At 38.8% G+C, this 25580-nt stretch overlaps 1 protein-coding gene across 1 annotated transcript in view; it reads right to left on the bottom strand.

Annotated features, from left to right (window-relative positions):
• Positions 1-25580, bottom strand: part of CLTCL1 (clathrin heavy chain like 1) — a gene marked incomplete at its 5' end in the record, with an annotated part of 157252 nt that overhangs the window by 29624 nt on the left and 102048 nt on the right. Inside the window, 4 exon segments of the mRNA XM_064271932.1 lie at positions 1734-1891; positions 2586-2778; positions 3940-4123; positions 24225-24370. Coding sequence (XP_064128002.1) covers positions 1734-1891; positions 2586-2778; positions 3940-4123; positions 24225-24370 — 681 coding nt within the window.

The following is a 25580-nucleotide window of genomic DNA, read 5'->3' as shown; positions in this document are numbered from 1 at the left end:
GTATCTTCTGGGGTTTATCTGAGATGTTTAAAAGCCATTCTTAGCCTCTGGGCCATACACAAATAGGCTGGGTCTGGCCCACTGGCTGAAGTTCACAGATTCCAGTTTTAGACCCTTCCTGTGGAAAGCGGGGAGCTCACCTGGCCATGAGCCCTGAACCAAAAGGTGAAAGCTAGACCACGTCTGTGCCCAGGGCCAACACTGTGTGGAATATGATGCTTTATATCCTGCAGCTCCTCTGGTTCTTTACTCAACAAATGATCTGGCAGAATTCTGTAACTAATTCAGACGATGATTTTTGGCAAGATTTTGTTTTCTAAAACTTTTATTAATTCTCTGATTATAAAGGTAATTTTAAAAAGTTACATGGCCTTTGATTTAAAAAAGAACTCTGAAAACACAGGTGAGTAAAAGGGAAATAATACCTCCAATTCCAAATCGTAGCATTGCTGTTTTCTCCTAGGCATATATATATATATTATATGGTGCATGCAGTTTTTCACTTTGAACTTACTTTGAAAGGCTTTTCTGTCATGAACAAGGCTATAAATACTTGTAATGGCTGTATTACATTCCATTGACAGATGTTGTTATTTAACTACTGTTTTTTGCTGGACACTGACTTGCAATTTTTTTTTTTAGCATAAATCATGCTGCAATGATTAACTAATTACATGCAAATGTATCTGAATCTTTTCTACTTCCTTGGGATAGATTTTTACATCTAGATTTACTAGGTCAAAGATTAGGTATACTAAAACTCTATACATATATTTAAAATTTCTATGCATTTAATAAACTGATACTTTCTGCTTTCCTCCATTGCTTATAAGCTTAAAAACTCCTTCCTCAAAGATTCAAATATTGAAAATTTTTTTTATTAAAAAATGAAACTCACATTTTACCTTTAATTCTTTCATGTATCTAGGACTTTATTTTGTGCTCAGAATTACCTGATGAACTTTTAATCCCTTTCAAACACTAACCTAACTTCTAAAAACTTATTGGAACCTATTTGGAAATAAATAATCCAAAATCAACTTTTGATGTTATTCATCCCAATGACATGCGTGCATTCTTTCATGAGGAGTGCTCTGGCACTTTCTGTAGTTATAATACATTTCTTGATTCTTCATCTCTTGCTATCATTTCTTTGAGGGTTAACATCTGACCTGTAGGCCAGACTTTAAAATTATTCAGATCTTTCTGTTTTTAATGCTTTTTTCATTAAGATTTATTTGAACATTTTTGTTTATTCCTATCCAAAAAGGAATGTTGTTTTTTTTCCATTATATTGTCTAATTATTGCAGACATGTGGGAAAGCTATTTATTTTCAATACATATCTTTTATTTAGCCAGCTTATTAATTCTGTTGGAGCCCTGGTGGCACAGTGTTAATTCTAAGCTAACCATTTAATTTTGTTTTCTTGTGATAAACATTTAGAACACCTGCATATAAGTTTTGATATCTCCTTTTCCAGGAGAATTATTCTGATGTGTGTAACTCCAAGGGTCTTAATTTTCATATCAGTAAAACAGGAATGATAATATTGGTTATCCTTCATGGAATGTGGTTAGGCATGAACTTAGTGAAAGCAACGCTAAAGGTGTAAGTTACTTAATGTGTTATGTGACTTGGTTCTCACCATGCCAAATCTGCTTCACTCCACAGAGTGCTCCTTGGTCTAAACTCAAGAGCAACAGCTGACAGTCCTCCACAGGCACGGCCTACCCGCTGGATGTGGGCATTGATGGGTCCATTAATGCAATCTTCCAGCTCAGAGAGATGGCTGGTTTGAGCCAGGGCAAACATAAGTTCAGTATCTACAGAGGATTCTTGGCCAGTTTTCCTGGCCATCTGTAGGAATTTAACTAGATCTTCCCAATTGTCTAAAGACAGAAAACACAAACAGGTCAACCCTCAGCCACATTTAAGTAGGAGGCTCAATTCCTTCCTATTCTGTCCTCAGCCGAGATACTTTTATTCTCCCTTCCATGTTTGACAGAGCTCTCAGTCTCCAGCAAATGTCTAGGTCTTAGACTATGCCCAGCTAAGCAGAGCTCCCATTCCAGCTAGGAGAAGGGGAAGGGGCAGAACCATATGTGAGCTGTCCTTGGGGACTAAAACCTCTATGTCACCAAGCAAAGACTTCACCAGGGGACAGGATGCTTATTCTAGCCATTGGAAAGGTCAGTGACACACCATTAAGAAACTCCCCAGGAAACTCTGGGTCTAAGACACTGACCTTAAAGTTTTTATGACAGTGATACCTATTGTTCTAAAACTGGCTAGTCTTGTAAAAGAGGGCAACAGTCAACTGAAGAGCTAGTGCCATCAACAGTGTAAGATTTAGAACAGGTGCATCTTTATCTGAGACTCTTTCTGAAAACTTTAATTGAGCTGTGTCCTGTGATATCTCGGGGTGCAGAATTCATAAAAAAAAAAAAAAAAACCAAACCCACTGCCGTAGAGTCCATTCCGACTCATGTAGAATTCATAGATTCCTAGGAAATCTACCTTCCTCCCTTGGCTAGGCTTCCCACCAGTAAGAAGTAGAGCCCCACGGAGAGGACATTCACTTACTGCTCTTGTTAGCTGCCTGGACAACTTCCAGGTAAGAGGAAGGGTCGTCAGCTCTGACACAAGAGTTGATGGCTTCCTTCACCAAGTCTTTCTGGAGCTGGGTTTGGGCTAGCTGACTCCACACATCAGGCTCATTATACCTCTCTGCAGAGTCATATGCTCTGTCTAGGTTTCCAACGTGCTTGATGAGGACCTTGAAGTTCCAAGGGGACTCTCATTCTTTGCAGCATCTAATTAGCTCCAATGAGTAGAGAAACTTTTGTCTAGTTCTATGTTCTGCCTCAAGCTGCATGGCCATTTCAATTTCTTGGATGTAAATGGAGGTGGGGGGAGGGTTAAGGGCCGCTGCACAGGCAGGGAGGCCAGACAGAGGAGAGAGACACTCCGAAGAGGCATAAAAAATGAGACCAGGAGCAGGGCATGGCAATTGCTGCCTGATCTTGGTTGGGGGGGTGAGACAGAGTGACTGGGCATATAGACGGTAAGCAGTTTCACACATGAGCTGCTATGGGGAAGAGGCTGCTCATCAGGCAGAAACAGGCTTACAGGGCACCCAAGGGCTTGGCTGCAGTGCTTGCCATTACCATGTGGGAGGGGAAGTAGAAGTAACAGCAGCTGCCCCCACTTGATAGTGTGGTCTGGTCTCAGAGCAAGGTCAGGGCCCATGTGTGAGCAGAAAAGAAGGACTTGTAGGCCAGAGATTTCACAAAAAGCTATGGAAAAATGGTAAAGGAAGAGGCAAGGAATTAAAGAATACTGGAGGAGAGCAATTCATGTGATAGATCATGTAGTTTACAATGGATTTGGAGATAAAACCAGAAAAGACTGGCAGATTGGGAGGAAAGGGATGAGGAACAAGGAAAAAACGTTCTTGGTGAGGCTGAGGCAGGGAGGGCTAGAAGAATTACTCTGGGCGCTCAATCTCAGATAATCAACTGCTCTTGCTAATGAGGTGGGGTCGGCTACTGTGGTATGGGGAGTTGAAGTAGCACGGTAGTGAAAGGCTATCATCACAAGGGGTTAGTGTGTGAAAGCCTCTGAAAGTCAAGCAACTAAGTCACCAGGGCTGACTGCACCACCTCGCTTCAGGTACCCAAGTCCAGGAGAGTGTTGGAGAACTATTGGGAAATGGTGGGTAATGCCAGACGGAAGGCAATCCAACAGAGAAGGCCAAGACAAAGAGTGAATAAGCTGAGAAGATGGGTCTTTGGTGAGCAGCAGAGAACAGCACAAGAATCTGAGATGCACTAGACAACCAAGCGTCAGAGAATTTCAGCAAAGACAAGGACGCGAGGGAGCATGTGCAGCCTGGCAGAGGGCCACAGAGTCAATGCAACTATATAGAGCAGCCCACCTGGACTGCTGAGGCGTTCACGTCAAACTTGGAGAAGATGATGAAGGCCTCCTCATATAGGGCACTGCCGATGGCAATGCTCACGATGTCTGGGGCATCGTAATTGTCCAGGTGGTTGATGTAGTCCATGACTCGTGTGTGGTCTGACTTCATGGCAGCCAGGATCAGCAGGTTCTGGAGATTCCTGAGGAGAGGTGGCAGTCAGTGCACCATCACAGCTCTGTGATACCTATTTTCCTGAATTGTGCCTTTATCATTTATGGTTCTTGGTGATTCCTTATAGTCTTACCACATTTATTGTATCCCTAAGATACATAGTAAGGAGCCCTGGTGCAATGGTTAAGCACTTGGCTGGTAATCAAAAGGTTGGCAGTTCGAACCCACCCAGTGGATCTGCAGGAGAAAGACCTGGTGATCCGCTTCTGTAAAGCTTACATCCTAGAAAACCCTATGAGGCAGTTCTACTCTGTGATATGGGGTTGCCATGGGTTAAAACCGACTAAAGAGCACCCAACAACAACCAAGCAATGTAGTTAGTTTTGAATGTTTTTGAACTTTCCTTTTGAATTATATTAGATGCATTCTTGAAAAACTTGCTTTCTTTTCCCCTACTCAAAAATGTGAAAAATCATTGTAATCCACCCATATTAAGAATCTAAAGAAGAAAAACTACACGATCTTATCAATTAATTCAGAAAAAGCATTTGGCAAAATTCAACACCCACTAGTGATAAAAAACTCTCAGGAAACTAGAAATAGAAGGAAACTTCCTAAACCTGATAAAGGACATCTATACAAAAACCCCAGTAACAACATATTCAATGGTGAAAAACCGAATACTCTTCCCCGAAGATCAGGAACAAGACAACGATGCTGGCTCTTGCTACTTCTACTCAACATTGTACTTGAGAGTCTAGCCAGGGCAATTAGCCAAGAAAAAGAAAAAAAAAATGTATAGTTTGGAAAGGAAGAAATAAAACTGTTCATATTTGCAGGCAACATGATTGTCTATACAGAAAATCCCAATGAATCAATTAAAATTAATTCCTAGGATAAGCAATAACAAGGTCACAGGATGCAAGGTCACCATACCAGAATCAATTGTGTTTCCATATATTAGCAATGTACAATTAAAAACAAAACAAAAATCTATTTACAATAACTCCAAAAATGAAACTTAGGTATAAATCTAATTAAAGATGTCCATGATCCATATACTGAAATCTATAAAATGCTGATGAAAGAAATCAAAGATCTAAGTAGAGAGACATACCATGTTTAAGGACTGGGACTCAACATAATAAAAATGTCAGTTTTCCCTAAATTTGTCTATAGATTTCATGTAATTCCAATCAACATCCCAGCAGATTTTCTTGTAGATAGACAAGCTAATTCTAAAATTGATATGGAAAGGCAAAGGAATTAGAATAGCTAAAACAATTCTGAAAAAGAATAAAGTTGGAGGAATCACACTACCTGATTTTAAGACTTGCTCTTAAGTTATAATCAGGACAGTGTGGTATTATTGAAGAGATAAACATTAAAAAACAAAATTCATGTAAATATGTCCAACTGATTTTTGACAAAGGTGCAAAAGCAATTCAATGTGGGAGAGGATAATATTGTCAAATAATAATACTGGAACAATTGGACATTCACATGCAAAAAAATGAACCTCAACCTAAACTTCATACCGTATATAAAAATTATTTTAAAAAATCATAAATCTAAATGAAAAGTATAAAACTATAAAACATTTAGAAGTAAAAAGGCAAAAATCTTCATGACATGGGATTAAGGAGTTTTTTTGAGACGTAACACCAAAAACACAATCCATAAAATAAAAAAAATTATGAATTGGATTTTAACAAAATTAAAACTTTTGCTCTGCAAATGATACTGCTAAGAGAATGAAAAGAGAAGCTAAAACTGGGAAAAATAAGTGCAAATCACATTTCCAACAAAGGACTTGTATCTAGGATATATAAAGAGCTCCCAAAACTCAAGTGTAAAAAGAAAAACAACCCAACTAAAAACCAAGCAAAAGATGTGAACAGATACCTCACTGAAGAAGATCTATAGATGACAAATAAACACATGAAAAGCTGTTCAACATCATTAGCTATTAGGATAATGCAAATTAAAACCATGATGACATACCACTATACGATTATTAGAATGGCTAAACTAAAAAATACTGGTAAAAATAAAAAATACCAGTAATACTAAGTGCTGGTAAAGACAAGGAGAAACATAAACTCTCCTACACTGCAATGTATGATACAGCCATTCTGAAAAACAACAGTTTGGCAGTTTCTTAAACAGTTAAACATACACATATCATATACAATCTGACTCCTGGGAATGTTCACACAAAAGCCTGGACACAAATGTTTACAGGAGCTCTCTATTCATAATGGAGCCCTGGTGACGCAGTGGTTAGCAACTTGGCTATTAACCAAAAGGTTGGCAGTTTGAATCCACCAGCTGCTCCTTGGAAACGCTATGGGGCAATTCTATTCTGTCCTATAGGGTCGCTATGAGTTGGAATCAACTAGGATAGTAATGGGTTTGTTTTTTTTGTTTTTCTATTTATAATCAACCAAACAGAAAACAACACAAATGTCCTCCAGTGGATGAATGGCTTAACACACTGTGGTACATTTACATAATGAAATACTATTCAGCAATAAAAAAGAACAAATTATTGATACACACAATTTGGATAAATCTCAAAAGCATTATGCTGAGTGAAAGAAGCCAGTCTCAAAAGATTACATACTTAATGATTCCATTTAAGATGTTAAAAAAAAAAATACTTGCATTTTCGGTGAAGGTTTACACAGCAGTTTAGGTTCCCATTCAACAATTTCTATACAAGTTGTTCAGTGACATTGATTACATTCTTTACAATACATGAACATTTTCAATATTCCTGTTCTGGCTGTTCTGTTTCCATTAATCTAGTTTCCCTGCTCCTTTACATTCTCATCTTTGTTTTCAAGTAATTGTTGACCGTTTGGTCTCATATAGGTGATTTTTTAAAGTAGCACAGTACTTATGGATGATATTCATTATTTTTGAGCCAATTCCTTATTTAGCTACAAGGTGACCTCCAGACTTAGTTTCCGTTCAAGGTTTTGAAGAGTATCTCAGGGTAACAGTCTCGGGGAGTCCTTCAGTGTCAACCAGCCCAGTTGTTCTGTTTTTTTTTTTTTTTTTTATAGGAATTTGAGGTTCTGTTCCACGTTTTTCTCCCATTCTATCAGGGTCCATCTATTGTGGCCCTGAATAGAATGATGGGTAGTGGTAGCCAGGCACGAACTAGTTCTGGTCTCAGGGTAGATGCCGCTGTTGTTCATGTAGATTATTTGTCCTGTAGACGAGTTTTTTCTTTTAGTCTTTGGCTTCCTTTTTTCTCTTTTGCTCTGGATGAGTAGAGACCAAGCTGCTCACAAGCTTTTAAGACCCCAGACACTACTCACCAAAATAGAAGGTAGAACTTTATGAACTATATTATGCCAGCTGACCAAGATGTCCCACAAGACTATGATCCTAATCCTTCAAACCCAGAAATCCAGTTCCGAGAGGTGTTTCGTTCTGTCTAAGAACTACCTGTAACTGTGCCCCCCTGTGCTTTATTATAAATAGGAAAATATGCGCATACAGCCACATAGATGCATACACCTATATATACACACATGTATACACACCTATACACATACACACCTACATACATACATATATATAAACCTGCACATGAATTTTCTGGTTGTTTTTGCTGTTGTTTCAAAATTATATATGTCGCAGCAATTATCAAGAGGCACTTTTTAGTGACATCATTTACCTTTGTCAAGCTATGTACACTTCACCCTCATCTAATGGTAACTTTCCCATCATGAAAAATAACAAGTGTCTACTTTACTATCTAGAGAGTGAATTCTCTCTCCCTTCCATGGTAACTGCTAATGAACATTAGTTTCTGTATATTTGCTTGTTCATGTCATTTCATAAAAGTGAGAACATACAACATTCTTGTGTGTGTGTGTGTGTGTGTGTGTGACTGACTTTTTTTGCTCAACATAATGTCCTCCAGGTTTATCCATGTTCCAAAATATTCTGGGAACTTATTTTTCTTTATCGCTGAGTAGTATTCCATTGTATGTATGTACGTTTTTACTTGTCCATTTATCCGTTGATGGGCACTTAGGTTGTTTCCATCTTTTGCTATTGTGAAGAGTGCTGCAAAGAACGTAGGTGTGCATACGTCTGTTCATGTCACTTCTATTAGATCCCTAGGGCATATACTTAGGAGTGGAATTGCAGGGTCATATGGCAGCTCTACCTCTAGGTTTTTCAGGAATCACCATACTGTTTTCCACAGCAGCAGTACCATTTTGCATCCCCACCAGCAGAGGATGAGGGTTTCAGTTTCTCCAAAACTTGTTATTTACTTTTTTTTTTTTTTAGCCAGCCTTTTTTTTTTTTTTAAGTGGGAATGAAATCGTATCTCATTTTAGTTTTGATTTGCATTTCTCTGATAGCTAAGGATGTTGAGCATCTTTTTATGTCTCTGTTGGCCACTTAAATATGCTCTTTGGTAAAGTGTTTATTCATGTCTACTGCCCAGTTGTTTTTTTTATTGTGCTTTAAGTGAAAGTTTACAAATCAAGTCAGTCTCTCAGACAAAAATTTATATACACCTTGCTATATACTCCTAATTATTCTCCGACTAATGAGACACACACTCCTTCCCTCCACTCTCTTTTAGTGTCCAGTCAGCCTGCTTCTGACCCCCTCTGCCCTCTCATCTCCCCTCTAGACAGGAGATGCCAACATAGTCTCATGTGTCTACTCGATCCAAGAAGCTCATTCTTCACTCCGTTGCCCAGTTTTTCATTGGGTTGTCTTTTTGTTGTTAATTTGTGTAAGTTTTCTAAATATTTTAGATATTAGACTCTTACAAGACATTTTTTAAAATCTTTATTGTGCTTTAAGTGAAAGTTTACAAATCAAGTCAGTCCCTCACAGTAAAATTTATACATATCTTGCTATATACTAATTGCTCTCCCCCTAAGACAGTACACTCATTCCCTCCACTCTCTCTTTTCTAGTCCATTTGGCCAGCTTCTGACCCCCTTCACCCTCCCATCTCCCCTCCAGACAGGAGATGCCAATATAGTCTCTTGTGTCTACTTGATCCAAGAAGCTCCCTCTTCATCAGTACTATTTTCTATCCCATTGTCCAGTCCAGCTCCTGTCTGAAGAGTTGGCTTTGGGAATGGTTCCTGTCTTGGGCTAACAGAAACTCTGGGGACCATGACCTCTGGGGTCCTTCCAGTCTCAGTCAGACCATTAAGTCTGGTTACAAGACATTCTTGAAAAGGCAAAAGTATAGCAATAGCTAACAGATGGGTGTTTGCCAGGGGGAGGGGGTGGAAGAGGACATAATAAAGAGATTGTACAAGGGAGTTTTATAGGATGATGGTAGTGCTCTGTATCTGGATTGTGGTGGTTCTATACATGTATTAAATTCCTAGTACGATATACTCCCCCCAGAGGTCAATTTTACTGTATAATTAAAAAAAGGAATAACAATTTAAGTTCCTAAGATGTACCCATTATGTTGTACAATATTCATCTCCACTGCTATATGGTGCTCCACTGTGTAACTGTACCACATCTACATATTGATGATTATCTGAATTGTTCTTTGATTTTTGCTATTAGAAATTCTGCTGCTTTGAACATTCTTGCACATATCTACTGATACACGAGTTGGGTTTTATTTAGGGTTTCATAACCAGGCGTGAAAATTGCTGAGTATATACATCTTCTAACGCCAAACTGTTTTCCAAGTGTGACAAACATGAAGCAGTTCCGTTGCAAGACATCCTTATCAGCACGGATTAGGAAAGCCTGGGCTTCCTGCTGCTCTGGAAAGAGTAAACAGATGGCTCACAGAAGCTGCAATGTTTCCTTGATGGCTGATGAGGCTGAATTCTTTTCTTTGGCTCAGTGGACGCCTTTCTTGTCTCTGGACGGCTGTCCAAACGCTTTGCTTAGTTTTCAATTCAGTTGTTTATCTTTTTCTTCCATTACATGTTCTCCAGGATAGTTTTGGTCAATTATATACCAATTTGGTCAATTATATTAAAGATTTAAGGATAAAAGGCAAAACTGTAATACTTTTAGAGTTTATGTTTAGAGTGTATTTATGACCTAACGAATTCTTAAGCCAATCATAAAAAGCATAAACCCCTAGTGGAAAAAAAAAAACTGATAAATAAGCTAAAAATATCTTCTCCCAGTTTGTAACTTCCTTTTCCACCATCTTTATGATCTATGTGGTTCTTAATTCTAACAGTCTTATTTATCAGTTTTTTTTTTTTCCACTAGGGGTTTATGCTTTTTATGATTGGCTTAAGAATTCGTTAGGTCATAAATACACTCTAAACATAAACTCTAAAAGTATTACAGTTTTGCCTTTTATCCTTAAATCTTTAATATACTTGCAATTGATCTATTCATAGTACAAGATATTCAATTTCAGATTTTCCTATATTAATAACCAAGTGTCTAACATCACTTACCAAAAAACCTATCATTTTCATCTATACAGCCAGCTTTGTCATAAATCATTTTTTATATACATGTGGATGCCTTTTAGGGCTATTTATTCTATTACAAGTGTCCGTTTCTCTAACCCTTTGTCAAAACTATTACGTCTTTTTATTTTTTTATTCAGTCAGTGTTTAACTAAGTGCCTACTGGGTGCCAGCCCTGTTCTAGGCAATGAGGGCAGGATGATGAACAAAATGGGTGGAATCCCTGACCTTGTTGAGCTTACATCCTAGAGAGGACACACAAACATAAGTATAGTTTTATCAGTTGCTGTGGGAGTCAACTCTAACTCATGGTGAGTAGAACTGTGCTCCATATGCTTCTCTTTCTCTTCTTTTCCTGTTGTGAAATATATATAACAGCACATTGGCCAATTCATTTTTCAGGTGTGCGATTCAGTGATATCAATTACATTAACCATGTGTTGCAACCACCACCCATAATCGTTGCCATATTTCCCACAACCATAAACACTTGCTGCTTCCTAAACAAGAGGATCCGCCTCTTACTCTCCCTCTCACCTCTGGTAGCCATAATAAATTTGTCTCTATACATTTGCTATTCTTGTTATTTTATATAAGTGAAATTACACAATATTTGTCCTTTTGTGACTGACTTATTTCACTGAGTGTTTAAGGTTTTCAAGGACCATGCATGTTGTAGCATGCACCAGGACTTCATTTCTCTTTACGGCTGAGTAGTATTCCATTGTCTGTATATACCAGATTTTGTTTATCAGTTCTTCTGCTGATGGATGTTTGGTTGTTCCCACAGTTTGGCTATTGTTAAGAACTGCTACAGTGAATTTTGGTGTATATATTGGTGTCCGTTCACGCTGTAGTTTCAGGTGTCTTGGGTATATATATCTAGGAGTGGAACTGCTGGGTCATATGGTAGTTCTATGTTTAACTTTTATTGTTTTTTAATTTTTATTGTGCTTTAAGTGAAAGTTTACAAATCCAGTCGGTCTCTCACACAAAAACTTATATGCACCTTGCTACATACTCCCAATTGCTCTCACCCTGAGAGAGCCCGTTCCCTCACTCACCCTCTTTTTGTGTCCATTTTGTCAGCTTCTAACCCCCTCTACCCTCTCATCTCCCCTCCAGGGAGGAGATGCCAACACAGTCTCAAGTGTCCACCTGATCCAAGGAGCTCACTCCTCACCAGCATCCCTCTCCAACCCATTGCCCAGTCCAATCTCTGTCTGAAGAGTTGGCTTTGGGAACGGTTCTGATCCTGGGCCAACAGAAGGTTTGGGGGCCATGACCACCGGGGTCCTTCTAGTCTCACTCAGGCCATTAAGTCTGGTCTTTTTATGAGAATTTCGGGTCTGCATCCCACTGCTCTCTTGCTACCTCAGGGGTTCTCTGTTGCATTCCCTGTCAAGGCAGTCATCTGCTGTAGCCGGGCACCATTTAGCTCTTCTGGTCTCAGGCTGATGTAGTCTCTGGTTTATGTGGCCCTTTCTGTATCTTGGGCTTGTAATTACCTTGTGTCCTCGGTGTTCCTCATTCTCCTTTGATCCGGGTGGGTTGAGACCAATTGATGCAACTTAGATGGCTGCTTGCTAGCATTTAAGACCCCAGGCGCCTCTCTCCAAGGTGGGAAGCAGAATGTTTTCTTAATAGATACCAATTGACTTACTTGTCCCCTGAAACCATGGTCCCCAAACCCCTGCCCCTGCTATGCTGGCCTTCGAAGAATTCAGTTTATTTCTGAAACTTCTTTGCTTTTGGTTTAGTCCAGTTGTGCTGACCCAGCCTGTGGTGCATGTTGTCCTTCCCATCATCTGAAGTAGTTCTTATCAATATCTAATTAGTGAATGCTCCTCTCCTTCCCTCCCTCCCCGCTCTTGTAACCATCAAAGAATATTTTCTTCTCTGTTTAAACTGTTTCTTGCGTTCTTATAATAGTGGTCTTATACATTTGCTCTTTTGCAACTAATTTCACTCAGCATAATGCCTTCCAGGTTCCTCCATGTTATGAAATGGTTCACAGATTCGTCACTGTTCTTTATCGTTGCATAGTATTCCACTGTGTGAATACAGCATAATTTATTTATCCATTCATCCATTGATGGGCATCTTGGTTGCTTCCATCTTTTTGCTATTGTAAACAGCGCTGCAATAAACATGGGTGTGCATATATCTGTTTGTGTAAAGGCTCTTATTTCTCTAGGATATATCCCAAGGAGTGGGATCACTGGATTGTATGGTACTTCTATTTCTAGCTTTTTTTTAATATGTAATTTTTATTGTGCTTTAAGTGAAAGTTTACAAATCAAGTCAGTCTGTCACATATAAACTTATATACACCTTACTACATACTCCCACTTACTCTCCCCCAATGAGTCTGAATGTCTTCCTTAGTGAAGTGTCTGTTCATATCTTTTGCCCGTTTTTTAATTGGGTTATTTGCCTTTTTGCATTTGAGTTTTTGCAGCATCATGTATACTTTAGAGATCAGGCACTGATTGGAAATGTCATAGCTAAAAACTTTTTCCCAGTCTGTAGGTAATCCTTTTACTCTTTTGATGAAGTCTTTGGATGAGCATAGGTGTTCGATTTTTAGGAGATCCCAGTTATCTAGTTTTTCTTCTACATTCTTTATAATGTTTTGCACACTGTTTATGCCATGTGTTAGGGCTCCTAACGTTGTCCCTATTTTTTCTTCCATGATCTTTATCGTTTTAGATTTTATATTCAGGTCTTTGATCCACTTTGAGCTTGTTTTTGTGCAAGGAGTGAGGTATGGGTCTTGTTTCATTATGCCAGCAACAGTTGTTAAAAAGACTGTCTTTTCCCCATTTAACTGTTTTGGGGCCTTTGTCAAATATCAACTGGTCATATGTGGATGGATTTATGTCTGGATTCGCAATTCTGTTCCATTGGTCTATGTATCTGTTGTTTTAATTATGCCAGGCTGTTTTGACTACTGTGGCAGTATAATAGGTTCTAAAATCGGACAGAGTAAGGCCTCCCACTTTGTTCTTTTTCAGTAATGCTTTACTTATCTGGGGCCTCTTTCCCTTCCATATGAAGTTGCTGATTTGTTTCTCCATCTCATTAAAGAACGTCGTTGGAATATGCATCGGAATTGCATTAAATGTATAGACTGCTTTTGATAGAAGAGACATTTTTATAACATTAAGTCTTCCTGTCCAAGGTGTTTTTCCACTTACGTAGGTCTCTTTTGGTTTCTTGCACGAGTGTATTGTAGTTTTCTTTGTATAAGTCTTTTACATCTCTGGTAAGATTTATTCCTAAGTATTTTATCTTCTTGGGGGCTACTGTAAATGGTATTGATTTGGTGATTTCCTCTTTGATGTTCTTTTTGTTGGTGTAGAGGAATCCAACTGATTTTTGTATGTTTACCTTGTATCCCGATACTCTGCTGAACTCTTCTATTAGTTTCAGTAATTTTCTCGAGGATTCCTTACGGTTTTCTGTGTATAAGATCATGTCATCTGCAAATAGAGATAACTTTACTTCTTTCTTGCCAGTCTGGATGCTCTTTATTTCTTTGTCTAGCCTAACTGCTCTGGCTAGGACTTCCAGCACAATGTTGAATAAGAGCGGTGATAAAGGGCATCCTTGTCTGGTTCCCGTTCCCAACGGGAATGCTTTCAGGCTCTCTCCATTTAGGATGATGTTGGCTGTTGGCTTTGTATAAATGCCCTTTATTATGTTGAGGAATTTTCCTTCTGTTCCTATTTTGCTGAGAGTGTTTTATCATGAATGGGTGTTGAAGTATGTCAAATTCCTTTTCTGCATCAATTGATAAAATTATGTGATTACTGTCTTTTGTTTTATTTATATGTTGAATTACATTGATTGTTTTTCTATTGTTGAACCATCCCTGCATACCTGGTATGAATCCCACTTGGTCATGGTGAATTATTTTTTTGGTATGTTATTGGCTAGAATTTTGTTGAGGATTTTTGCATCTAAGTTCATGAGGGACATAGGTCTGTAATTTTCTTTTTTAGTGGTGTCTTTACCTGGTTTTGGTGTGAGGGATATGCTGGCTTCATAAAATGAGTTTGGGAGTATTCCATCCTTTTTTATGCTCTGAAATACCTTTAGTAGTAGTGGTGTTAACTCTTCTCTGAATGTTTGGTCGAAGTCTGCAGTGAAGCCATCCGGGCCAGAGCTTTTTTTTTGTTGGGAGTTTTTTGATTACCTTTTCAATCTCTTTTGTTATGGGTCTATTTAGTTGTTCTACCTCTGCTTGTGTTAGTTTAGGTAGGTAGTGTGTTTCTAGGAAATCATCCATTTCTCTAGGCTTTCAAATTTGTTAAAGTACAATTTTTCATAGTAATCTGATATGATTGTTTTAATTTCAGTTGGGCCTGTTGTAATACTGCCCATCTCATTTCTTATTCGGGTTATTTGCTTCCTCTCCTGGTTTTCTTTTGTCAGTTTGGCCAATGGTTTATCAATTTTGTTGCTTTTTTCAAAGAACCAGCTTTTGGTCTTGTTGATTCTTTCAATTGTTTTTCTGTTTTCTATTTCATTTAGTTCAACTCTGATTTTCATTATTTGTTTTCTTCTGCTGCCTGAGGGTTTCTTTTGTTGCTCTCTCTTTGTTCAAGTTGTAGGGATAACTCTTTGATTTTGGCCCTTTCTTCTTTTTGGATGTGTGCATTTATTGAAATAAATTGACTTCTGAGCACTGCTTTCACTGTGTCCCAAAAGTTCTGATAGGAAGTGTTTTCATTTTCATTGGATTCTATGAATTTCTTTATTCCATCCTTAATGTCTTCTATAATCCAGTCTTTTTCAACTAGGGTATTGTTCAGTTTCCAAGTGTTTGATTCCTTTTCCCTGCTTTTTCTGTTACTGATTTCCACTTTTACGGCCTTACGGTCAGAGAAGATGCTTTGTAATATTTCAATGTTTTGGATTCTGCTAAGGCTTGCTTTATGACCTAATCTGTGGTCTATTCTAGAGAATGTTCCATGTGCACTAGGAAAGAGAGTATACTTGGTTGCTGTTGGGTGCAGTGTTCTGTGTATGTCTATGAGGTCAAGTTGGTTGATTGTGGCATTTAGATCTTCTGTGTCTTTATTGAGCTTCTTTCTGGATGTCCTGTCCTTCACCGAAAGTGGTGTGTTGAAGTCTCCTACTATAATCGTTGAGCTGTCTATCTCACTTTTCAATGCCGATAGAGTTTGTTTTATGTATCTTGCAGCCCTGTCACTGGGTGCATAAATATTTAATATGGTTATTTCTTCTTGGTGTATTGTCCCTTTAATCATTACATAGTGTCCTTCCTTATCCTTCATGACGGATTTAACTTTTAAGTCTATTTTGTCAGAAATTAATATTGCCACTCCTGCTCTTTTTTGATCGTTGTTTGCTTGATATATTTTTTTCCATCCTTTGAGTTTTAGTTTGTTCGTGTCTCTAAGTCTAAGGTGTGTCTCTTGTAGGCAGCATATAGATGGATCTTGTTTTTTAATCCATTCTGCCACTCTCTGTCTCTTTATTGGTGCATTTAGTCCATTTATATTGAGTGTAATTATGGATAGGTATGAGTTTAGTCCTATCATTTTGATGTCTTTTTTTGTGTGTTGTGGATAGTTTTTTTTTCCCACTTAATTTTATGTGCTGAGTAGATCATCTTTATATTGTCCTTTCCTCATATTCATTGTTGATTTTGTTTCTGCTGAGTCTCTATTTTTTTCTTGCATTTTATTTTGATGTGTAGGATAGTTTGTCTCCTTTGTGGTTACCTTATTATTTACCCGTATTTTTCTAAATTTAAACCTAATTTTTATTTCTTTGTATTGCCGTATCTTCCTCTCCATATGGAAGCTCTATGATTACAATTCCTAGTCTCTCTTTATTGTTTTAATGTTGTCTTCTTTTATACAATAACATTGCTTTTACCGTTTTAAGTTTTTTTTTTTTTGTAAATGTTGATTTATTTTTGTGATTTCCCTGTCTGGGTTGACTTCTGGTTGCTCTGCCCAGTGTTCTAGTCTTCGGTTGATACCTGATATTATTGATTTTCTAACCAAAAAACTCCCTTCAGTATTTCTTGTAGTCTTGGTTTGGTTTTTATGAATTCCCTAAACTCTGTTTATGTGGAAATGTCCTAATTTCACCTTCATATTTAAGAGACAGTTTTGTTTGATATATGAGTTGAGTTGTCTACTTCTGTAATTTTATTGTTAATCTCCCAGATTTCTGATTGCTGTCTATGGATTTTTCCAGCTTATTAAGGTTTTCATTATGTTCCTGAATAATCTTTCTAATTTCTTCAATTGCTTTATCTGTGTGTTCCTTGGCTTGTTCTACATATTGCTTAATTTTCTTCCTCATGTCTTGAAGGGCTCTGTATATTAAACTTTTGTATTCTGCCTCTGGTAATTCCAGGAATGCACTTTCATCTAGAAGCTCCCCCGATTCTTTGCTTTGAGAGCTTGTTGAGGTGATCATGTTCTGTTTCTTTATGTGACTTGATATTGACTGTCGTCTCCAAGCCATCTATAAGTTATTGTATTAGTTTATGTTTGCTTACTGTGTCATAGCTTCTTCCTTTGTTTTGTTTTGATACGCCCTTGCTTGAGTGAGCTAGCTTGATTATTTTCACCTTTGGAGCTCTGACGTGCTGTCCCCAGATAACTAGAGCAGTTATCAGGTATATCAGTCTAGGAGTCCATTCACTTTTCTTGTATGAATTCAGCTCGGTGTCTAGGTAGCTGATCATCATGTATGTGGTACAGGCTCTGTCCTACAGTCTTAGAGGGGCAGGCGTGATTGGTGTATACCAGTATCTGGTTGCAGCAGGGGGTCACGCTCTGAACAAGGCAGGGCGTTGAGAATCGACCCCTGAGTGTCTCTGAGGATAGCGAGTCCCTGTTCCCTAGAGCGTGCAGGTGGGTGGGTTCTGCAGACGGACCATGGGCACCCGATATTTTTGTAAGGACTGGGAGGTACCAGTTATCCTTGGACCACTGTCACGGGTGGCTGGGTGACCCGAGTGGAGCTGCCAGTCCTTAGGCCCCTGATGTGGGGAGGTGAGGACCCTGTTTAATAGGCAAAGCAATGTCAAACATCAAACACCCACGTCTCCACTGCACAGCTGAAACGGTTGGAGTCTGCCAACAAGGGTCTATTCTCCTGAAATAGGCCCACACAAGTCCATGCAGAGGGGAAAGGTGCTCAAAGTCCACAGACCGTTTATACCTGGACAGGAGTCGCTTCTGTCCTGAGCTCCCCCAGTTAGTGGAGCTGGCAAATTACCTTTTCCCCCAAGTGCAAATTTTTTCCTTTTTGAAGGTTGGGAGGATGCGTCTAGGCACTCAACAGGGCCTACCTCAGGCCCAGGGAATTCAGCTGCTGAAGCTGGCTTGGGGAGGTAGGGGGACGTGGTAATATATACAGAAGTATTTAGCTTTTGCCAAGGGTGCCATTCTTTGGTTCTGGAAGTGCGAGTAGGCTGCACAGCTGGCTGCTTCTCCCTGAGGAACCTGCGGCTGAACGCTGTACCAGCCCGCCACTGCTGCTCTCAGAATGGTGTCTGAGGGCTCCCCACGAGTCAGGTCCAGTAACTCCTCTTGGCTTCTGAACTGTCTCTTCCTTCCCCTGCCCCTCTGTTCATTTTCTTAGCTTGCCTTTGATGCTCACGGCTCCTAGTTTCTCATGAATATACTCGTTCCACTTGTTTTTCGGGTCTTTGTTGTAAAGAGGGCTTGCTGGAAGCATCTGTCTATTCCGCCATCTTGGCTCCGCCTCTTATGTTTAACTTTTTTGAGGAGCCACCAAACTTTTTCACAATGGCTGTACCATTTTGCATTCCCAGCAATGGTTAAGGGTTTCAGTTTCTCCAAATCCTTACCAACATTTGTTATTTGGGTATGAAGTGATATCTCAATGTGGTTTTGATTTCATCTCTGGTGGCACAGTGGTTGAGAGTTCAGGCTGCTAACCAGAATGTCAGCTGTTCAAATCCACCAGCCAGCTCCTTGGAAATCCTATGGCAACAGGTGGGGTTTTTAAAAATCTTTTGGAAGGCTTATAATGCACATTAACTGTCAATAGTTGTATTAATGGCTTTTATAAACTTTAGAAAAATATATGCAGTGTTTTACAAATCTGACTGTTCTAGAATTACTTGGAGAGGTATGCTGAAACTTCCCAGTATGATGAAATTCCTTCTGTCCTTGTAGTTTTGTCAGTTTTTTTTTTTTCATGTATTTTTGAGGCTGTATTATGAGGTGTATTATTTTCCTGGTGCACTGGACTTGATCATCATTATGCACTAGCCCTCTTTACTTCAATAATGCTTTTACCTTAAAGTCTCTTTTGTGTGATACTAATAAAACCATTATGAGTGTTTTTAGGTTTGGCATTTGTTGGATTTTTTTTTTTCATTCTTTTATTTTCAACCTTATGTTTTAGATGTGTTTTTATCAACACCCTGTTCCTGGTTTTCTCTCTCTATCCAATTGGAACATATTTTTCTTTTAACTGAAATATAAAATCCATTTACATTTAATGTAATTACTGCTACATTTAGATTTTCTTCTACCACTTTAGTTTATACTTGCCATTTTCCTACCTTTTCTATGTATCTTTCTTTTCTTCCTTGGCCTTTTTTTAGGTTGATAATTTTTCATTTCATTTTTTATCCTTCACTAGTGTAGAAGTTATATACTCTGTTCTGTTGGTGGTTTCCTTGGAAATTTTAACACAAATATTTAACCTATCAAAGACTAATGTTAATCATTATCTTTATCTTCTTCCTAAACAAAAAAAGGGTACTACAGTGGTGTTGGCTGCTGTTGAGTTGGCCTTCAACTTATAGTGACCCAATGTGTTATATAGTAGAACTGCTTCATAGGGTTTTCTTGGCTGTAGTCTTTAAGGAAGCAGATTGCCAGGCCCTTCTCCCATGGTGCCACTGAGTGGGTTGGAATTACCAACTTTTAGGTTAGCAGCTGACTGAAAATCCCTTGTCTCACCTTTTTTAATATCTCCTGATTTACTGGGTTGGTTTTTCTGGGTTTTGTATTAAGAATTTTAGTCCCCCACCCCTCCTCAAAAAAGGATTTTTTTTCTTACTGTACTTTAGATGAAGGTTTACAGAACAAACTAGCTTCTCATTAAACAGTACACATAATGTTTTATGACACTGGTTAACAATTCACAACACGTCAACACTCTCCTTCTTGACCTTGGGTTCCCTATTACCAGCTTTCCGGTCACCTCCTGCCTACTCATCCTTGCCCCTGGGCAGGTGTGCCCCTTTGGTCTCACTTTGTTTTATGGGCTTGTCTAATCTTTGGATGAAGGGTGAACCTCAGAAGTGACTTCATTACTGAGCTAAAGGGGTGTCTGGGGGCCATAGTCTTGGGTTTCTCCAGTCTCTGTCAGGCCAGTTAAGTGCGGTGTTTTTTTTTTTTTTTTTTTGAGTTAGAATTTTGTTCTACATTTTTCTCCAGCTCTGTCTGGGATCCTCTACTGTGATCCCTGTCAGAGCAGTCAGTGGTGGTAGCCAGGCACCATCTAGATGTACTGGACTCAGTCTGGTGGAGGCCCTGTTATTTGTGGTCCATTAGTCCTTTGGCCTAATCTTTCCCTTGTATCTTTTGTTTTCTTCATTCTCCCTTGCTCCCAAAGGAGTGAGACCAGTGGAGTATCTTAGATGGCCACTCACAGGCTTTTAAGACCCCAGACACTACTCACCAAAGTAGAAAGTATAACTTTTTCTTTATAAACTATGTTATACCAATTGAGCTACATGTTCCCCAAGACCATGGTCCCCACAACTCTCAACTCAGCAATTTGGTCCCTCAGGGAGTTTGGATTTATCTGTGGTGCTTCCATGACCTTGCCATAGGATATTTTTATTGTTTTATACCACTTCTAATTTCTTTGCTCTTTATTCCTTCTTGTTCCCACATGGGATCACTTTTTTTCCTGCCTAAAATACATCCTTTAGAATCCCCTTAGAGAAAGTCTATTATTGACAAACTCCCTCATTCAATCTGTATGAAAATATGTTTCACATTACCCTTAATTTTACAAGATACATAATTCAAGGTTAATGATTACTTCTTATCTGAGCACCTTATAGTCATTGTACCATTCTATTATCTTGGCTTCCACTGAGATTGTTGAGAAGTCTACTGTTAGTCTAACTGTTATTCCTTTGTAGGTAACCTATCTTCTCTCCGGTTGCTTAAAAAAAAAACCAACATTTTATTGTGCTTTATGTGAAAGTTTACAGAGCAAATTAGTTTCTCATTAAAAAATTTACACAAAAATTGTTTGGTGACATTGGTTGCAATCCCCATAATGTGTTAGCATTCTTCCCCTTTCTACCCCAGGTTCCCCGTTTCTATTTGTCTGGTTTTCCTGCCTTTTCTGCCTTCTTGCCTTTGCTTTTGGGCAGGTGTTGCCCATTTGGTCTCATATGCTTGATTGATCTAAGGAGCATGTTCCTCACGGGCATTATTGTTTGTTTTATAGGCCTGTCCAATCTTTGGCTGAAAGGGGGACTTTAGAAGTGGCTCTAGTTCTGAGTTAGAAGGGTGTCAGGGACCATAGTTTTGGGGGTTCCTTCAGTATCTCTGGCTGCTTTTAAAAAATTTTCTTGTTTTTAATGTTCTGCAGTTTTGGTATAATGTATGTAAGAATAGATTAAAAAAACTTAATTCTCCTTGGAATTTGTTGGGCTTCCTCAGTCTGAGAACTAGAGTTTTGACAGTTTGGAAAAGTCTTTATCATTCTCTCTCCCAGTAGTCTCTTTCATCCTCTACTCTCTCTGAAGCTCTGATTAGACCTCCCTTCAACCTCTACATATATTTTTTTTCCTCCAAATTTCCAAGTTTCATAAAGGTCATGATCTATTTATTTATTGTGGTCTAGCGTTTCTATGAATTGGAATTGACTCGATGGCAGTGGGTTTGTTTTTTGGTTCTAGATGAAGGTTTACAGAGCAACTTAGCTTCCTGTTCAATAATTTATACACAAATTGTTCCGTGACATGGGATGCAATCCCCCCAACGTGTCAGTACTCTCTCCATTACTACCGGGAGTTCTCCATTTCCATTTGTCCAGTTTTCCTGTCTCTTCTGCCTTCTCATCTTTGCTTTTGGGTAGATGTTGCACTTTTTATCTCATATAGATGACTGTTCTGAGAAATATGTTCCTCATGGATGTTACTGTTTATTTTGTGGGCCTATTTTTTGACTGAAAGGTCATCTACAGGAGTGGCTCCGGTTCCAAGCTAGGAGGGTGTGTAAGGCCCATAGTCTCAGGGATTCCTCAAGTCTCCTTCAGATCAATGTCTGGTCTTTTTTATGAATCTGAATTTTGTTCTACATTTTTCCCCACTGTAACCTATACCTTCTATTGTGATCCCAGTCAAGAGTGGTCGGTAGTGGTAGCTGGCCACCATTTAGAACCTCCACATATCTTAATCTCCTATTTTCTGTGCTTCTCTCTTGGCTATATTCTGGAAAATTTCTTTACATCTGCCTTCAAATTAATTTATTATCTAATGCTGCTAAACCCATCTGAGGTTTATTTCAATAATATGTTTAAACATTTTATCAAAGTTATTCGGTTCTCTTTCAAATCTAGTCGTGCAACGGTTAAGCACTTGGCTGTTAACCAAAAGGTAGGCAGTTTGAACCCATCAGCCTGTGGGAGAAAGATGTGGCAGTCTGCTTCCATAAAGATCACAGCTTTGGAAACCCTGTGGGGACAGTTCTATTCTGTCCTATAGAGTCGCTATGAGTTGGAATTGACTCAACAGCAACAGTTTTCTTTTAAAAACTGTTCAGGTATTTAAAAATATTATACATAATTTTATATTCTGCGCCTGATAATTCCAATAATTACAGTCTCTGAAGATGTGATTCTACTTGGTTATTGCCAATGCTTGCCAACAGTGCCCTGTTTCCTATTGTACTTCCTAATCTGTCACTGTTTTTATTATAAGCGTATTATTTCTTAGGATGTTATTTGTCAGAATTCTTCAAAGCCTTACTAGAAGGTAGGTTCTTCTTAAGAGGATTTGTGTTTGTTTCTGCCAGAGATCTGAGAGCACAATCTGCTGGTGATTTCTTTAAAATTAAATTCCTGACTTGAGGATTTTGTTTTGTTTTGTTTTGTTTTTATCACAGGTAAGATGAATTTGTACTAAAAGCCAGTAGCACGCTAGCTTGTCAGGGCCAGTTTTGTTTTCATAATCTAGCATTGTGGTTCAAAGTAACTCTTTTTGTTTTGTTTTTGCTGGTTTCTCAGCAGAGGAATAGGCAATACTGGTATATTTTTAGTTTATTATTGCAATGAGGAGGAGTTTCTTAGTAGAACACACACCTTTTAGGCCCTTAGGTTTTGTCTCCTGCCGCCTATGTCTTTGTCGGGTATGAGAAACACAGCTCAGGTTTGGCAAAAGCCAGACTGTGTTTCTCTTACTTCTCTAGGTTCCTGTTCTCATTTATTTTTTTTTTTTATTATTTTTTATCTCAGCCTTTATTTGCTTGCTAGCTCACTGATGTAATTCAAAAGGCAGTTTGTATATTTTATCTTACATTTTCAATTTTTCCAATGATAGGATCTGTCCAAGCATCTAGTCTGCCATACTGCCAACCCACAGAAAGAAGAGCAAGAACTCGAATGTACTCCTGCATGTCTGACAAACAACAATACCCAAGGAGGCAGTACAAAATCACATTTAAGTGTTTGGCAGTACACACAACCTATTAAAGGAGGATGGTCAGATAGCAAGACAGAATATCCTAGCCACCTTAGGTATCTTAACTCTGACATCATTCAGTCAGGGTTTATGATTCCACTAAAATATAATTTCATAGTCCATGATTTACCATATAACATTTCTAAGTTGAAAAATAAAAAATATAGTCCTACTCCTTTCCATAATACTACACGCCTTGAAAGCCTTTCTGGCATACAAAATAAACCTTACAATAAAATCTTTAAAGCATGATTTATGATGTGAATATACTACAACCTGTTTGACACATAGAATCTGATAATGAATTTTAAAGTGTCAATAAATAGTGGATGAAACCACACCGATGTATTCAAATTATGCTCTTCCTTCCAAGCTATTTGCTCGTGTTGCTTCTGCCCAGAATGTTCTTGCCCACCTCAGCTCCTACTCGTCATGTTTCTACATGCCATTTTCTCTATTAAATCTTCCCTGATCCATGTCCAGATCTGGCTCTCCTGCCACATGTTTCCAAGCTTTGTTTGCTATTATTTCAAGTATTTCACATGCCTGGGACATATGAGGCCCCGGTGAGAATTTAACTCCCCTTCTTTGAGCATTTTGGTCTTTAAGTTTAGAGCAGTTTAAAGTTTAAAGAAGTTTAAAAAAGAACTGTGTGGGCTAGAGCAGTAAGGGGAAAGGCGGCTTCCTGGAAAAAGTAGATTTTAGGTTGGACTATATAGGGTCACTATGAGTCAGAATCAACAGCAATGGTTTTTTTTTTTTTTTTGTATATGAGATAGGCAGGAAGGGAAGGGTTGGACTGAGGATACAGAAGATAGTGAGTGGACTGGCTACGTGTTTGGGGAGTAGCCGATGGTGAAGCTGGATGGGTGATGTGAGACAGGATCATACTAGAATGTGAATGTCAACCAGGGTGTTTGAGTCTGACTGAGTCTTACCTGTGCTCACTGAAGATAGAGTTATCCAGAACAATCTTCTCCAGCAGCTCAGTCAGCTCATTAGGCAGATTGGCTGTCATAAAGGCCTTAACAGTGACTGAGATTTCTCTGGGATCCTGTGTTTCTGACAATGCTGTCTGTACCACCTGATTTTTAAAATCATTTAGAAGAATTTGCTTAGATGAAGTTTAAAACCAAATTCAAGACTGTATCTTTGAAGATAAACAAAAGGGAAGGGCTCCTCCAAGACACTCTGGAATAGACTCAGAGAGAATGGGAGATTCCTCCAGGTAGAAAGAGAAGGGCAACCAAAAGTCAGTTTCAGGGATTTCTCTGCTCTATCTTGACAATAAGCTTTTTTCTCACATCAAAAGGGCTACAACGCTTATTTCTGCCCCAATAATTATACTTAATTTACTTCAAAGCCAATAACACAGTACACTAAATAGGTGTTTGAAATGCATGCTTAATTTTATTTTTTCATAGCTACTCTTCATGGCTAAGATAGCCTACGTTTCTACATGAGACACTGCGATGCCCATCAGCAGCACACCACTACTGCTGAGGCACAGTCCACGTCCAGTGGATGTGATCCAGTGCAATCTAAGCTCAGGTGAGCCATGGGCCCTCACAGCAGAAGATGACGGAGACCCACACTCTGAAGGAGAGATGACAAAAGACTAGCCATCCTTCCCCTCATCCAATTACTGGTTCTCACCTAAAAGAAAACTTACACATTGAGCAGGCAGACATTTTCCTAAAGTGTACACTTCCTAAATAGCAGCACGCTAGAATACTAGCACTGTTCTCTTTGCACGTCATACTAGGGGCTTGCAGTGGCTTCAGGGATCTATCATTTTTGCCAAGTTTCTGATGTTTATCAGAGGTGGGCAACAACAGTGTGCTAATGAGAAAGAACAGACAGCTCTGGGGAGGTCTTATGTAGCTGATATAGACTTCAGCCCAGTCTACTTTTCATGTGGCCACTATGTACTCCATGGCACACTAAGATATAAAAGTCTACCTTGGAGGAGTTTCTAACAATCACAACTGGCACACAAAGGAGTTAGAGAAAAGTGGCTATTACGGTAGGTAAGCAACAAGAATGGTGTACTTGAAGGAAAAGGGGTACTCTGACACAGCACACCAAGTCCATCCAAAGTAGGAATGCATTTGCTGGCATTCTGATAACGACATCTAATTGTCAATTCTTGAATATCTTAGAGCAGTTTACATATACATAGATTGTTTCAAAGACAAAAATAAACTCCATCAATTTGAGTCAACACAGACTGTCCAACCTAAGGTTACCTTAGGACATTGCTTCCCCTAAGTAAACCTTCCATAATAAGCTTT

The sequence above is a fragment of the Loxodonta africana genome, chromosome 19, assembly GCF_030014295.1.
Source record: "Loxodonta africana isolate mLoxAfr1 chromosome 19, mLoxAfr1.hap2, whole genome shotgun sequence".
Classification (NCBI taxonomy): Eukaryota; Metazoa; Chordata; class Mammalia; order Proboscidea; family Elephantidae; genus Loxodonta; species Loxodonta africana.
The sequence above is the reverse complement of the archived record's forward strand: the minus strand, read 5'-3'. Positions and strand labels throughout refer to the sequence as shown.